Source organism: Zophobas morio, unplaced genomic scaffold (assembly GCF_036711695.1).
Source record: "Zophobas morio isolate AGI-343-1 ecotype UQ-CSIRO unplaced genomic scaffold, CSIRO_AGI_Zmor_V1 ptg000006l, whole genome shotgun sequence".
Classification (NCBI taxonomy): domain Eukaryota; kingdom Metazoa; phylum Arthropoda; class Insecta; order Coleoptera; family Tenebrionidae; genus Zophobas; species Zophobas morio.
The window spans coordinates 17,547,648-17,564,761 of NW_026972111.1; the positions used below are offsets into that span (position 1 = coordinate 17,547,648).

The 17,114-nt window shown below is 33.5% G+C and overlaps 1 protein-coding gene across 2 annotated transcripts in view; it reads right to left on the minus strand.

The window, feature by feature from the left end:
• LOC135123739 (protein winged eye) overlaps positions 1–17,114 on the minus strand; it is a 173,941-nt gene that overhangs the window by 63,689 nt on the left and 93,138 nt on the right. For both annotated transcript variants that reach the window (XM_064048606.1, XM_064048605.1), the window contains exon 3: positions 6,721–6,861. In XM_064048606.1, the coding sequence (XP_063904676.1) occupies positions 6,721–6,861 (141 nt within the window). The remainder of the gene's footprint in view (positions 1–6,720; positions 6,862–17,114) is intronic.

Consider the following 17,114-nt stretch of genomic DNA (forward strand, 5'->3'; position numbering starts at 1 on the left):
AAAATTGTCCATTTAGAACAAAGGTCGAAGTGGGTAAACCACGCGCCCAGAACAAATAACGGATTGTCTCTGTTTGTAGCAGTAAGATTGCAACATTTATGAAAAAATTATTTGAATTTATTTAACTTAATTAAGTAAAAGATAAGTACTAAATATATGGTAGCGATAGAAAGAAAAAAAAATCCTGTCGAAACGTTGCTTGACCATGAAATTACTGGCAAGGGCGAGTTCAGTTTAAAAAATCATTTACTTCTAATTGAACTATTTAACTCCTGCCTATAGATACATAAACAAACGATAAATCATTTCTTGCGATTTGTAAAAGACATCAAAGCTTGTCTGTCAATTCTTTAGACAATGTTTAATGTTATTTTTAAAACAACTGATTGTGTAAAAATGTGTGTACTACTTACACAGCGATATAACTCCCAAATTTTCGGGAAAATGGAGTGAGCCGTTCCTGATTTAATTAATAAAGTAAATTGACTCATTAATTAATTTTTATAAGTCACCCTGTATAAGAAATTCAAAAACTTTTAGACCCGGTTTATAGAAAGCAAAGGTAAAGTTAATTCGCGATTAACTTTTAATTGAGGTCCGTTCCTAGGCAATGTGCATGTTTTAACCAATCACGGGCCCATATTCTACATTTTAATCTTCTGTTAAATTAAACGAGGATTAAATATTTAATTTGCTTTCTATAAACCAGCCGCTAATGGAATGTTAAATCACAAGAATAGACTTATCACATTTTGCACATTTTACGTAGGATTTATTCTGCAAAATTTTGAGATGACGTCATTATTTTTTTTTTGTGGGGGATAAATTGATATATGTATTTTAATTAAAAATTTGCCATGCTTACGATAAGTTTAAAACGTCTGCAAAATTTCAAAGCAGACAGGTTGTGTAGTTCCTGATTTAAACAATAAAATAAATTGACTCTTTCATTAATTTTTTTGAGTCACCTGTATAAATAATTCTAAAAACTGTGAGTGCGTCGATAAAGCACAAGTATCGAGTCATAATAGTTTAACTTTAAGATGACGTCCATAATTACGGTAACCTTAAAATGTTACAAGATTTCAGAGAATTCAGTTTTGCAGTTTCAAAGTTAAATTGCATTTTTAATTTAATTTGAATTTTTTTTCCGAAAATTTTAATGTTTACGGTGAAAATTCGACACGGATTCACACAGCACAAGTGCAGGAATATCTTACTTTATAAAATTTAAAACAATTAGTATAAACTTTGGAGATGACGTCATCAAATTGGTTCGCGTGTCCATATGTAATCCACTAGGCCAAGGAGGTTGACGTCCTATGTTACTGGTAAAATGTTACTATACTTCGCTGATTTTTTGTGAGCATTTGGCCGTTTAAGAAAGAAACTCAAAGCGGATTCGTACATCACAACTATAGAAGTACATTATTGTATAACAACTGAAACATTTTCAAATAGAATTCTTTGAAATGACGTCATCAAATTTATTGTTGGTAGGCATGATTAGCCAAATTGTGGTTAGCATTTTACGACCTAAATGGTATTCCAAATATAATACAAAATTTGACAATAATCGGTCCAATAGTTTCGGATATTACGTGTCTAATGAAAATTGACACAGGCGACAAACAGACGGAACCAGGAGACTACTTTTTTCGTACTTTAGGGGTTACGAAAACATAGAAGTGGAAGATTACCACACTTACGCTCAGGAAGTAAAAACCACTCCTTTAGGAACGGATGTATTAAGACAATCTTGGCTGACGCGAAATAAAATATTACAGTGCTTAATTTATATCATCAACAAATGTTTTTTAAGAACCATTAACGACGCTTACAAAACAATTACATCTTAAAGAAAAATCACCCGTTTTCTTGATTGTCACCACATGTTATACCACTTGGGGAAACTAAGTAGTACGTTTCTATAAACTATTGTTTATTTGTGAACGTATTTAGTACTTTTAATTATGGTGACTATTATTTTGTTTTATATTCCAAAAAAACATAGTTTCAAAAAAATTATGTTATCTATCGCGGGATATTTAGAAAACTAAATGTGTTTTAGAAAATTTAACCAAGAAACCGCGATTCCTTCACTTTGTGCAAATTGAATTCTTATTAGACCTTCACAACCGGTTTTAAAACTAACCACTAACCATTACCATCAACTAAGATTACTCGTGGAGTAGTTATTAAACGTTTCAAAATGATGGCTGTTTTATAACGGCTTTGCAATATGTTATTACTTATTTAATCGATTACGAATTATTGTTCCGTGGTAGTTCGTAAATGGTATCTGAACACGATGACGTACTCCCCAATAAATGGTGATTCACACTTGTTACGTTGCCATCAATACAGAGTTTTATCGTCTAACCTTGTTAATATAAAATGCTGTTCTTTTAACAAGCGACGTCTTTAAACCGAGGACAAAATATTCTTGAAAATCGGAATGTTGTTTCCAAAGTTTGTCAAACATTTACTCTGTTTTGAGTCGGTTCTTATCTAAACATAACAAAAACAATTTATATAAAATTGGAATAATCTTATCAGATTTTATTATATTTTCTATTGATCGCAATTCCAGCAACAGATGTTACTCTGATTGAGTAACATAAATTCATTAATAAATAACATATTAAAATACAACCTTGTCACTTACTTTGCTACACTACTGAGGCTCGCAACATGATTATACGTGTAGGTACTTACTAATTTCTATCATATTGTTTAAAAATTTATTGGCAATTACTGCTGAGAGAAAAAATACAATGCAACCGCAATACAAAACTTAAATACCGATCACCAGCAAATTCTAACCTTCACAGATGCCATTACTTGTTTTGTGAAATTACATCATCTAATGTCCAGTTAATGTTAAGTTTGTAGTGTAAAGGCAGCTCTAATCAACACGTTTATTAACATCTGTTGTAAGCAGTATTTTTTTCTAAATTTGCTAATATATATTACTTTGTTTAAATACTGCTGATTGAGAACATGGATTTTTTATTAAATTTCTTCAAACGTTTCTGATTACAGGCGATTTTTAGATTAAATTTCCGGAATACAATAATTTTTGTCTCTATATAAAAAAAAGTCAGGCGAGTTAATTATTTGCGATTCCAACCGAAAGAAAATTCTTAATCTCTTCTATCCAGATACATACATATTTTCAAAACAAAAATTTTTTGAACTGCTTTTATACAGGTAAAAAGTCATTTTTGAAGGAATGTTGTCTGGAGGATTTATTATTGTTAAAAAATTGGTATAGTATAATATATTTGATCAACGGAGATGAAAGTGGCCATTGTAATTTATTAGGGTGTATTGTGAAAACAAAACCACTTCTTTTTATTTCTTACCCCTCGTTTACATTCACTTATAATTATAGTTATACTTGTAGTATAGTGATACCTACAAATTATACTTACAAACTTGGACCTCTTTGTGGGTTGTTTACAACATAGTGCTTACGAAATTAGAATCGTAATAAGTAGCCAATCAAAATACTCGCCAAATTCAAAAGGAAGCGGGCTTTGAATTGAAAATAAACACAAACAGTTGATCGGAATGGACGCGCCTGTATGATATGGCGGTTGTGCACAATTCTGCCTGTAATTGGTGCAATTATAAAATTTGTGCAGAAAGGTAGAAGCCTGCAAGATTTGTTAACACGTTGACTGCCGTGTGAGACCAATATGGCTTCACGATCGTACTGGCAGTACATGCCCCGTGAGACCCATGTGGACTGACACCGCTGAACGACATATTTTGCCGTGTGAAGCAACACTGGACTCTGGAACTGCATTAAATTATATGGCACTAAAATGTGCTCGGCACAGTGAACCAGATGCATTATTTGGCCTGTTTGTACGTGAGACCAAGGTGGATTCATGCGGCTAGATACATCTCCGCAACATATGTGTCAAAAAAAAAAATGCATAATGTAGTGTTTGATGTAAGTTATACATCTTGAAATCGTAAATAATACCTGTCTACATCCGTGTAAATGCAAGTGGACACAGAAAACAGCGCATCTGTGTAAGTTGGGACGGGAAAATCCGTGGTGACACACATTGGTCTCACAAGGCAAAATTGGCTTTAACGGTTGCTAAGGTGCCGCGTGATACCAATGTGTCACTACATCAAAAAAATTATATTTACCTAAAAACAAGCAAAGGTAAATTTCGCAATATAATGAAAATACGTTTGTTCATTGATTTTTTATATTTGAAGTAAAAAAATTGATGTGGCGTGAGGGGCCTGATTTAATTTTATATAAGGCGGCAGTCAATGTGTTGTATGCACGATGGGACAACGGAACTACTTTTCGCTTAAGTAGTAATTCCTGCACATAACTGCTATTGTAAACAGTTCCATTAGTTTTACACTACTGAAACTTTGGCACTTAAGTATAAGTATAATTATAAGTGATTGTAAACGAGGGGTTATAGATATTTATTTATTTATGGGGTGACATGTTTCGGATATCGAACATCTATCATCAGGCTTTATCAAAAACATTTTGAGTTTATGTTTGACTTACCAAAATTTAAAACATATGAAATTAAAAGAATTGCGTAAATAATAATACACTAGGTAAAAAAACATGTCCTATTTTTAATAATAAAATATAAAAATTAAATCCTGAGTTTCGCGTTCGTGTGTTGGGTCATAGATACGAATTACACTCAAATTTGGTTTAATTTTTTCTTTTAATGTAGTGGTTTGTACGTTAAAATGTGATACACCTTGTGTCTTCACCTATTTAAAAGATACCATTAAGTTTTTTAAATAATAATTAATACGATTAGTTGTTAAAAGAATCTCCATAGAAACGAGTGATTGGCTACTTTTTTCCTTCGACGTTTCATGACCCCTAAATAAAGAAAAAAGTAGTTTCTTGTTTCCATTTATCTGTCGTCTACGTCGATTCCTATTAGAAAAATAAAACTCCGAAACTACTACTACCGATTGTTGTTGTCAAATTTTATACGTATTTTACAAGTATCGTGTAGATGGTAAAACACTAATCAAAACTTGTCTAATCGTCCCCATCAACAATTTGATGACGTCCGTCCATTATATTGCGCAGTTAAGGTTATCTAAATTTTATGAAATAATATGCTGTTGTACTTGTGTTTTATGAATCTACTGTAGTTTTGTTTCTTATTATTGTGTTTTTTTATTGTTTAATCTGTCTTCTTCTTCAGACACATAATACAAGCCTAAGGTAGCTCATGGACAACTCGTCCAGTTCATAAACCCGGTGCCCAGCTTTTTTTTATTGATTAAATCAAGAATGGTTCATCCTATTTTCCTGAAAATACAGTACTGTTACTATTAGTGTTACACCGCACCTATTATCATACTTGTTAAGCTTACGCATCGTAAACCTCGGAAGCACGCATCACACCTATTCAAATTGATATAAGTGTCCTTGCTAAAATGTTGATGCCGTCATAACAAAATTTTGTTATGGAAAACTCACAAGAAACAACGCAAAACATGCCTTTTTATCTGTAGTTTAACAGTCCATGATTAGCTTTATTTTAACATTAGGTGTTTAAAAAATTGGTCAAAAAAAGAAAAGAATATTTGCTATTGCAGCAACGTTTCAATGAAAATTGTAAACAATTGGTATTTTGTCGAAATTGCTAAAAATGGATGAAAATCTTGATCAGCCGTTTTATTTTTCTGAGCGAAAAATCTATCAGTGAAATAAAAATTTCGCAGTTCACTTGTGGATAAATAGAAGACTGTTTAATTAGTAAAGAAAAGTGGTAGTTTTCCAGTGGGTGTAAAAGGTTTAATCAACGAGCGAAGCTAGAATGGAAAACACATTTTTCTTATACCCAGTGTTTAAAAGTTTAAATTAATAGAATTTCAAAAATAATTTTTGATTTATGATTATCATGTCTACGTAAAAATGTACAATTATCACAACAACATGCTTGTTCATAGCAACCAAGTGAACACAATGCAAAAAATGTAAAAAATAATCTGTAAATTTAGTACATACGTGTGAAATCGAAACACAGTTATGAAAAGTATTACAAAAAATTTAAATGAAGCGGATGGAACTGGAAAAGTGTTGCTAACAAGAAAAGTGGCACTTTTCTTTATTATTTTCTATAAAATAAAGACGTACTTTTCTCTCGAGTATACGTAAAAACTGATTTGTCAGGGTTGCTAAAGATTTAATAAAAATAGTTAAGAATCTAAAAATTGAATAAATGTAACTTATTCCACTCAAATGACTTGATAATCCGTTCATATCAGCACTAAAGATATCTACACTTCTACAGTATGATCAAAATTTATTTTCATCAAGTCTTGCTATGAAAAACATCAACCAAGCCTGTTTTTGGTTTACAAAATTTGCTACAATGATTTCGCCTAGGCATAAACATAATCTTGAATACATGATTACTTACCGTTCGCCTAAACGGTAAATAATTCACTTACCGTCGTGTGGACGTAGCAACCAGTTCCACTACTGTGGAAACAACGCGGTAAATGATAAAAAATACAATGATCGTAAAGTTCTATAACGTAGTCGACAAAAAAATGCAATAAAAGTATTTTCAATATTAACAATGATGTCCAAAACTTGATGTTGATTTACCAAATTTGAACAAATATATCTATTGGCCCCTTAATTATTATTAATAACAATGCAATATTCAATACATGCATACATACATAACCTACCTTTATGATAAAATGGATTCCCTGAAGATTGCTGGATATGACCGGAAGTAAATTGTCCTATTGTGCGAGCATGAGAGTACAATGCACTTCCAAATGTTGGACCACCCGGAAACAAGGAGTAAACACCGCATTTGTTGAAACCTGAAATTCGATATACACACTATACTATTGTATTGTACCAAAGTCGCAGACAAAACTTGGCAACAAAAATACGTCATTTGCGTCAAAATTTTCAGATTTGTACATTATTTATTAACTTCTATAGGTCATACTCAGCAACGTGGGTTTAATCACAATTTGATGTGGTAGCAGGTACCAATATGGGTTAACACCATAGGTCATCAAATCCACATGAAAAATAGAACTTATCATTCTATTTTGACCTTTAAATGTGGTAAAAGCTTCAAAATTTAGACAAATGAATATAGGTTACTGTTGAGATGCCACTTTGTCATTAAGTTTGTCTGCGACTTTAAATATATGTATATACAGGTCATCACAAATGATTGTAGTCAACTTGGCTTTGAAAACAAATTAATGTTTTGTTATTGTCGCTCTATCATACGTTTCGAAGTAATTTGAACTATTAAATAAATGTCATGATCTGTCATTGTGTTTGAGGTTATCTTCAAAAATAAATGAAACATTCTTCAAATATTTAGATCTAACTTTCTTCGCTTTCACTTAACACTTAGAAGCGTTACATAAATTTATACGTGTTAATGCCATTTTTTGGTGCGAAAAAAATCCTCTGAAAAAGTGATACGAGAACAAGAAAAATTAAAAGCGCAAAACAGCTGCAGACGAAGAGGCCGAAAGAATAAAAATTGGAGAAGGAACATGTCCAGAATTTAAAACAATGTATCCTTGTTTTAGTCAAGTTCATTTTTAGTTTAATGTAGTTCATTTTTAATGTAGTGCTATCAGTGCTATGAGATATTATGAGTTTATAAATATGTATAGTGAACCAAGAGGTATAAGGTTATATGGCCATCATAAAATTAGTTGACCGCAAATAAATACCCCCTTTGTGTGGTTCGCACTAAGCTTACCGGTTGGCAATAAATCATCTTCTAAACATTTCTTGCTCATATTTAACAGGGCCGGCTTTCAAAGCGAGTGGTTATTTCGGAACCCTCAGCGGCTGCAGGTAGCAAAGAAATAGTGGAGTGGTGGATTTCATATTTAGTGAAAGCCGCCCCTGAACGAAACCGCAAGAGCCGGTCGAGCTGTAGTGGACTCGTTATTTACGACCCTAAAACCTTTTCTATTGTAACCAACTTAACTTCGACACAATGGGATGATTTTATGATGGCCATATAACCTTATAGCTCTTGGTTCACTATACATTTTTAGTGTTTTTCATTATAAATGAAATGAACAAAAAAATCATTTTTTCTACAAGCGTTTTGTTACTTGGTGATTCTGATTACCGACAACAAATGATCTACCGAAATCCGTGCAGCGTGCGTTTGGTTTGCATATCAGGCACACGTGCGCAGCTTTTTCAGTCGCAAAATTTTCGCTATTTTTGTTAATAAAAGACATTTCATAATGCTTTTTTAACATATTTTTTACTCGTAACAAAACTTACAATTTACAGAGAACTAAATGTGAATACACAATTTGAACAATTCGAAATGTGTATTGCTGGAGATTTACCAATAATCTTATTTTCTTTATCATCATCTGTTTTCTTGGTTTCGGTGATAACAATATTTTCACTGCAACCTCCTGCATTAACTTCTAACATGTTAGCTGTCTTCACTTTATTTTGAATTGAGTCCTCTACGTACATTTCTGCCGTGCTTGTCGATCTCCAGCTGCCATGCCGTTTTAACTGGAGAATATCTGCCCCAGCGTCCGGCAAAAATGTGGCTGATGATCTCCTAAATGCATGACCTGTATATTCTGCAGGATTTTTTAGATCAAGATATTCGGCTATCAAAGACGGTATTTTTCCTATGGTATTAATTCCAACCATTTGTCTTGTACACCTTTCATGTCTGTAGATTGCGAAAAGATGCTTATGGCCAGTAAGTTGATCCCTTCTGTATCTCCAGAAACAATTGTAAATGTTCGGCAAATTTTAGTTTTCGTCCCTAGGACCCCAATTACTAGAACAGCACTTTTATCTTCATATCATCAGTGGACATGTTAGTCAATTCTGCTCTTCGCAACCGGCAAGGGCTAAAATGAAAGCTACCTATAAATACAAGAATTTTCAAATGCACACAACATATTGTCAAATCGTACCTTTATCATCAATTACGAGTATTTACTATCCTCAACTTCTTGCAGAAATTTATAAAACTCTTCTTTGGAAAACACTCGTGATTTTTTAGCTTTGTAACCATCGTTCTTCCGTTTTAAAAAGGAGACTAATTTCGAAAAATTACCAATGTTGACATTGTGTCTTATATTCATCGTTGATTTCAACATGCAGTAATGACTCCACATGCTAGAGCACTTAAATCCTTTTGTGTTCTCTTCAGTATACTTTCGGATACTACATTTTTCACGTTCTTCTTTTGACACCATGATTGAAATTGTTTATAAACCATTTCATAACGAGCCCTTGATTTTACGGGAAACCATTCTTCTACTGCGGCGCTTGCTGCAATCTCAGGAGGAATATGATTTCCTGCTTCTTCAGAATCAGAATCAAAAGCAGAATTCACAAAATCCATAGTATTGTTGCACATTTATGCTTTCTTGCTTTCAGAACTCACAAAATAACGAACAAACCACATACGTCAAAAAATAAACAAATTTGGCATTGTTTTTTTTTAAACATTATTAGTTTATTAATGAACTGTTAAACGATTACAATAATTATTTGAAATTTTCGGATTTGAAATATAGCTTGTAGAAAAAATGATATTTATGCCTCGAGTGGGAACTCAGATTATAGTGCTTGGGCCAATTATTACAAAACTCGGCTTCGCCTCGTTCTGCAAACCTTGGCCCGCGCACTGTAATCAGTTCGTTCCCCCTCTCGATATAAAATATACTATTACCAATACATTTTTTCTGGAAAATATTACAATCTGCTTTAAAATCTTATGTGAAACAACAGCAACTGTAACAACTGTTAACACAAGAAACAGTATTTTCGCTACTGAAATACCGGTTCTTGGTTAAAGTTTTGGGAAAAGCGTAACCATGCTTTGTTAACCAGGTATTTCAGTTGTTCGTTAAAAACGTAGTTAACAAACCATGGTTACATTTTTACCAAAACTTTAACCAAGAACCAGTATTTCAGTAGCGAAACAGTGGTTGAGTATATTTCGGTTGTATAATCAACATTTTCTGAAGTTGGTACCATTATTAATCGTATAGTAAATAGTTCAAAACAGCATGCGCAAGAAACGATATTCGCGATATTATTTCATGTTTTGACTTTTGAAAGCGTATACCGTGGACTAATCTGTTTTTAACCTCACTATTGGTTTATTTACATTTTACTCGTGAAAAAAAGTATTGTTTTTTCTTATTTCAAGAATTTTATTGCTAGTTCAGACTATCAGAAAAAAAAACAACAAATTTGTTACATTTAATTAATGATGTGATAAAGCATCTTACTAATTGGTATAAGATATTCAAATTCAAACTATTCATATACATTATTTCAGCAATCATTCTTCAGTCGAAAACAACGTCAGTAACATTCATATTTTTTGACACAAATAGTTTCTGAACTGTGATTGAGGATTTTGTTCACACAGTCAATACGGATAAAGCAATAAATAGAGTGAGTAAGGGACAGAAGGTCTCACAAAAATTTTATATAAGAATAATTTGAAGATTAGAAAAGCTTCAACTGCTTTTATTTCCTGAGCGTAAGCTACGAAAGTATTGTAATCGAGTCCATCGGACGACTAGCTACTTTCACATTTTCTCGACATGTCATTACCCTTAGAATACAAAAACATAGGTTTTCCGTTTCCGTCTGTGTCTGTCAGATAATCTCCGAAATTACCGGACCGATTATTGACAAATTTTATGTGTGTATTACGAATATCATGTAGATGGTGAAACGATAACTAAACTTCGTCTAGTCATCCCCACCAACAATGTGATAACGTCACCTCAAAATTGTACATAGTAAATGAGTTTTTAATTGTATACAATAACATAGTCCTACAAGTGTAGTTTATGAATCCGTGTTGTTTTTTTTTAGCCGAGACATACAGATTTTTTTAGATATGATGTATTCACTGAAATGTTAAGATGACGTCATCAATTTTTTTGGGAGGGGATAAACCGATAATTTTTGGTTACTGATTCACTATGCCTGCGATAACCTTGAAACGTTTGCAAGACTTCAAACCATTTTGCAGTTTCAACATTAAATTGTAAAATGTTAAACGTAATTTTGATATTTTTATTCCAAAAATTTGGATGTCTAGGTTAAAAACAGCACGGATTCATAAATCACAAATCCAAGAGTATATTATTCTATAAAATGTAAATAATATTTACTGTTGTAAATTTTGGAGATGACATCCCTTTTTAGTGGGGATGGTCAGACAAATTTTGGTTAGCGTTTTACCATGTACCGTTTTACCATCTACACAATATTCTTAACATACATATGAAATTTGATAACAACCGGCCTGGTAGTTTTGGAGATTATTGTGTAATATAAATCTGGACGGACGGCAGACGACAGACAAACAGAAACGGGACACTATGCTTTCGTTCTCTAGGGGTCATAAAACGTCGACAAAACGTGAAAGTAACCATTCGTCGGATGGGCCGTATTACAATTCTTCCTTAACTACGCTCGGGAAGTAACAAGTTTATAAGGATCTTAGTTTTCGTCTTTTTAAATACCTAAGTTTAAAAAATACTCGACAATTAAAACTAATTTTGTTAAAAACTTTTCTATAGGGTAGCTTTGGATATAGCATTAAACATATCATTTCAGAGAAGACATACGGATTCAATTCCAAGGATGACTCGATTACATATTAAGTTGCTTGATCGATATTTAGATCCCAAAGATTTTACCAACACAGTTTTAAAAAGTCTTGTATTTACTAAGCTAGCGAAAATTTTATAAGTTGTGCTTAGTAAAGTTATGGCCTTATAATTCTTCGAATCTTCTTTGTCTTCTTTGTCGTATATTAACATGATGGCTCCTCCGGGTTTTTATTTTGTCTTCACGTCTGATGTATTAGTACATAAATATTTTTATTCAATTCCCTTCCCATATTTTGGCAGTTTCGTTAATATCTTGGTCTACTTCTGCTATGCCATTTCTAGTTCTACTTAATTTCTATATTCTTTAGTAAAAATTTTTCCCGATTTATTTTGACTGATATTCTGTGTACTCTCTTCGGTTTTGGTTCCTCTTGTATTAACACAATGTTTGCACCTTTTTGTAGCAATACTTGCAGAATTCCAGTTCTTAAAAGTTAGCAGCTATAACTGTCACTCACAAAATTACACAGACAAAATAATGTAAAAACTAACATCCAATATACGCGCGCGCACACTCACTTATACAACTTGGCCTGACAATGGCATTAATACATTATCCAAATGTATCTAGCCGAGGAGGTTGGAACAAAGACGGAGGGAATGTGTCGTATACTTCCAATGGTACGGTTTTGGGACAAAATCAAACACCGCAAACAGCGTTACGATGGGTCTGTCGGTTGTGCGCACGAGCGAGCAGCTTAGAAAACCCTAGCGTTTTACCGGTACTCCATAGCCGTACATGCCAGTTATTGTATTTCCCCATGTACTGTGTGTCTTTATACGTTGTTTTTTTTTTTTGTTTTTTAAATATAAACTCAACATGGTGAGCTTCAAACTCGTAATTCATGGGATGGAAATAAACAATCTCGGAAAGACACTTAGTTTTCATAAGTTTCAGTTCGTTTCGTCCCCATGACGGATGATATACCAAATTGCTCCGCCACTGGTTGGCGATACTTTCGAACCTAGGGGTATGGTTAACTCGAGTTAACTCCGAGACAATACAGTCGTAAACGATGTTTAGATCAAGCAAGGTCAGTGCCACAAATTTCACCACATTATACCTCCGTTGTTATTCCACCCTCTTCGCATGTATCCTAATAATATTACAATAAATACGTTCACAAAACAACCTCCATATTTATTGTATCAAATCATATTGTAGAGTAACAACAAAAATCGATTCGGAGGTTTTCACTGCCTGAATCATTGAGACAAAGATGTTTTTCGGGGATCGTGTAGAATTTCAGAAAGTTTAGGGCGAAAGAAGGAAAAGTTCAATGAAGAGAGAGAAACAGAGGTTAAACCTCTTCTCGGAGAGAATAATCTTTTTTCACAGCCAAGTTGATTACAGACTTTTATGCTCTTATCTTATCTTATCTAAAATACTGAAGACCGCTTGAATAGAGTACTCCCACACACCATTTGCCTCCTGCACATTTCGAAAATTCGATTCAATCATAAACGCCATTTTTGCAAATACGCAAATAAACTTATGAAAAAAACTGTTCTTAATGTAAAGATTATCTCTCCCTGAAGCAACAAGCAAGAAAACAAGAAAAGGAAGGTTATAAGGGTCTAAATTACATTAGATTAATGGTTTTTGTTAGTGGTAATCTTACTTCGTTGTTACACCGGACTTCAAAATAGTAATTTTCAATATTTAAAAAATCATCCGGAAGTTTATGTCACAAATCATAATTATCAAAACTAATTTTTTTACCTCGCTCCATTTGTATCAAATGTATCAAAACTTATATCTAAAGATGTTGTGTCTTGGATATATGTATCATTAGTAAGGTCTCGATAAAAACGGAAACCAAATCATGACTCATTTTAGACGTTTTGTTTACATCGTTGGCATGGAAACCGCACCACTAGTCGCTAGCTGGAATCGGATCACATTTGAAACAATGATCGTTAAATAAAATCTCGGTCTGTCTATTTGTCTGAACGCGATAATCTGAAAAACTACTGTACGGATTTTTATGAGGTTTTCACCAATTCAGTGTGTGATCCACGAGGACGATTTACGTGTCTGATTTTATGAAGGTTTACTGTAAATTGGCCGAACTATGATAATAATTGTCGAATAAGGTGAAAAAAAGCATGCCATCTGAAAGCTTCACTCGCATGGGTTGCGTAAACCGTTAGTATATGGAGGTTATATATTTGTTTTGTTGGACAGTGTTGTCGCACATTATTATTAAACAAATCTTTTCAAAACGTGTTTTGTAAATCATGTGCTCATAAGTAGGTATATAACTTCATTACGCCAAATAAATGATCCGGACATAGATATTTAAAACCTTCAATAGAACTCGTTATTAGCGTAAATCAAAATTATTGTTCAAGAATTAAAATTTAAAATACATGGACTATGCACTATGATAATCGCTACCCACCCATGTGTAATTAATACCTACTTTCTTCGATGCAACAAAAACCATCCGCGATTCACGAAAACACACGCTTACACCAGAGAATATGGTCGTCGTTCACATGTGTTCATGAAAAAAAAACACAACGATAAATACAAGAAAACCTAATTTATTCCCCAAAAGGCTCATTTAATAACAACAAAATAAATACATGTTGATCACTGCAGTATCGTGCGTTGGGATAATAAAAACATAAAATATCGGATGGAATTATACAGAGTTCTTGCAAAAAAACAACAAATGACTTCACTTCAATGATAACACTAAATCACTGAATACGTAGATGACTGCAGTACTGCATTTCACTCCCTTCTCTTATAAAAATTGCGCAAAATGCTGCCCTTTTCTGTACATGCTTGAATTCTCCGGGCCGTTGAAGTCTGTATCTTCTCACTCATAAACGGATTTTGACGTATTGTCTCGGCCACAGCATTCACACGTAGGTGGCATAGGTGCAATTCTTGTTCCTAAAGGGTCCGCTATACAACAAAGGTCGAAATATCCATACAAAATGCTAATCGGAGAATGATGATATTGGGCTCTTCGATAACGTCCAAAATTTCGGGTTCCGACTCCAGTACCCAGACTTTGCGGTGATGACATTGCACAGACGTCCCCTGAGCGTTATCCAAAGCCTCGCTGTATACAAGTATAGTTGGATTCATGTATCTTTTGACACACGTGACCGAAGTATCATACAAGCTCAGACAGCACCTACCATTAGAATCTTTGTTTTAAGGATTACAAAAACGAAGAGCCAGACAAATAGTATGTCTACCAAAATTAGGCCAAATTACGCTCTACGTCAGTTATTCTCTTCCACAAAGTTCCTTGAATTAGAAAAAGATAAAATACGTAATAAATGCGTCCACATAGTGCGACATGCACTGATGTAGTCGATCTAGTGACTGTTAATAATTCATCGATTTTTCATCAAACGTCACTGTCATTTTTGGTTTTACTCAGAGTGGTTAATCGCAGTTTTTCGTTATTCTATTCAAGTTTTCTATTCAGTTCTTCGTAAAGTTTATAGGCTGTTAGGATTTTTGTTTCGTTGTCCTATTTTTTATGTTTTGTTATCTTATTTCTTGTTCGTGTTTGGTCTACAACATGGCGGGCAAACGTTTGAGTTCCCGTGCCCAGGACGAGGACTTTATAGAGTATTTTGCTCTTGAGAAGGAAAACGGTGGTCCTTTAATCTCATTAAATGGTACAGAACAAGTAAGTAAGTAAAAACCACTTGAAGGTTCATGGTTAATAATTTCGCTCAAATTTTTAGCGAGTTGCAGATGCTCTAGGCGTTACTCGCCGAACGGTTTCGAAGATTAAAACTCGAAAAGAAAGACTCGGCGTTCTTCCCAGTCCGACAAAATCACGACCCAATCGGAAAGCACCGAAACCAAAAGACCTGCCTGAGCCTATACATTTGTGTCATGTTGACGTTATGAACATTGTCATCTTTTTGACTAATTACTACAAAGTAACAGTTATTAGTTCGGACGTTAGCTTTTGGTCACGTGTGTAAAAAGATACATGAATCCAACTATAGCATATTCGTCGGTATTCTACATTGGTAATACCGCCTTTTGCACTGAAAAAACTACTCGAAGGGGGTAAGAACTGACTACCAACTACACGTAACTATATAATCACAACGCACTCAGTCGTTTTTGCACAAAGTATTTAGCCAAAAAACCTCCCTGTGTCAACGAAAGCGAATTTGGTTGTGATACGCTGACCAAAAAACGAAGGAGGGAAAAAGGGCACAAAAATATGGGTTTTTGAAAAAATGTTATACGGCAATGTTTCAAATATTGATGAGTTCTACTACCAGTTAAATTTTTGGCATTGAATTCCATAACCATGTTCCTTTTATCATTAATTCATGAAACTATTACTGCGTCCCTCAGAAATCGTGAAGTATATTAAGGTTTGAAAGTAGAGATAAACTTATTTTTGAATGGAGAAAATGAATCCGACAAAATGATCCTTATATCTCTTGTAATTACAGAGAAAATTTTAATATAATCGTTCGGGCATTACTGCGTCCTTTTGTCGAGCACATGTTAGAGCGTCCAATATGTATGCGCTTTCAGGAGACGGGGTTTATTGCGTCCAGTGGATATTTTCTTTCATGAGATAGTATGCTCTGCATCCGCATCTGCATACTTATCTCAGCAATAAACAGTGTATATCCTGTCAATTGAATCAGCCTAGGGCAAATGTAAGTTTTATTTTTCGCTGGCCAGCCTGTCTGCTTTAATTAATATGACAAAGATTTCACCCAACAAATATTTTTTTTAATAGAACTATAAATATTCTAATATTCTTCCCTTATTGCAGTTTGAGTAATATGCTTTCTAAAAATACCTAATTAAAAAAAAAACTCTAAACTGACTAATAATTTTTGTTACCGTAATTTTTAATAGTCAATATTTGAGATTGACAATAAATTTTAAATACGTATGAAGGGTGCACGGGATTAACGATCAAAGTCACAATTTATAAATATCGAGAAAAATGAATTTTAAAGTTTGAAACCCAATAGATTCAAAACAACACAACAATTTATTAGGAGTATTATTGTTTAATGTGAAACTTATGAATTAATAATAACACACAAAGAGTAGACAAACAAACTTAGTAATTAACTTAAACAAAAATAAATATATAATTCTGGAAAAGGTGTATTATGTGTATTATCTTCCTAAGGATACCATATGTTAAGCCCTTCTTTCTGCTGACTGTGATCGTTTTTTGAATGGTTGTAATTTATACTACTGTAGGATTTAGCATTTCCTACAAGATGGTAGTCTTATCTCAATTTGATAAAAAAAGGGACTTTGATCGTTATTCCCGTGTACCCTTCGTATGTATGTAGGTATTGTAGGTATGTTGAGAGAAATTTGATTTGAAAAATTTTTTTATGGGTAAGTCCTTTACTATTATAGCATTATGTCGCGG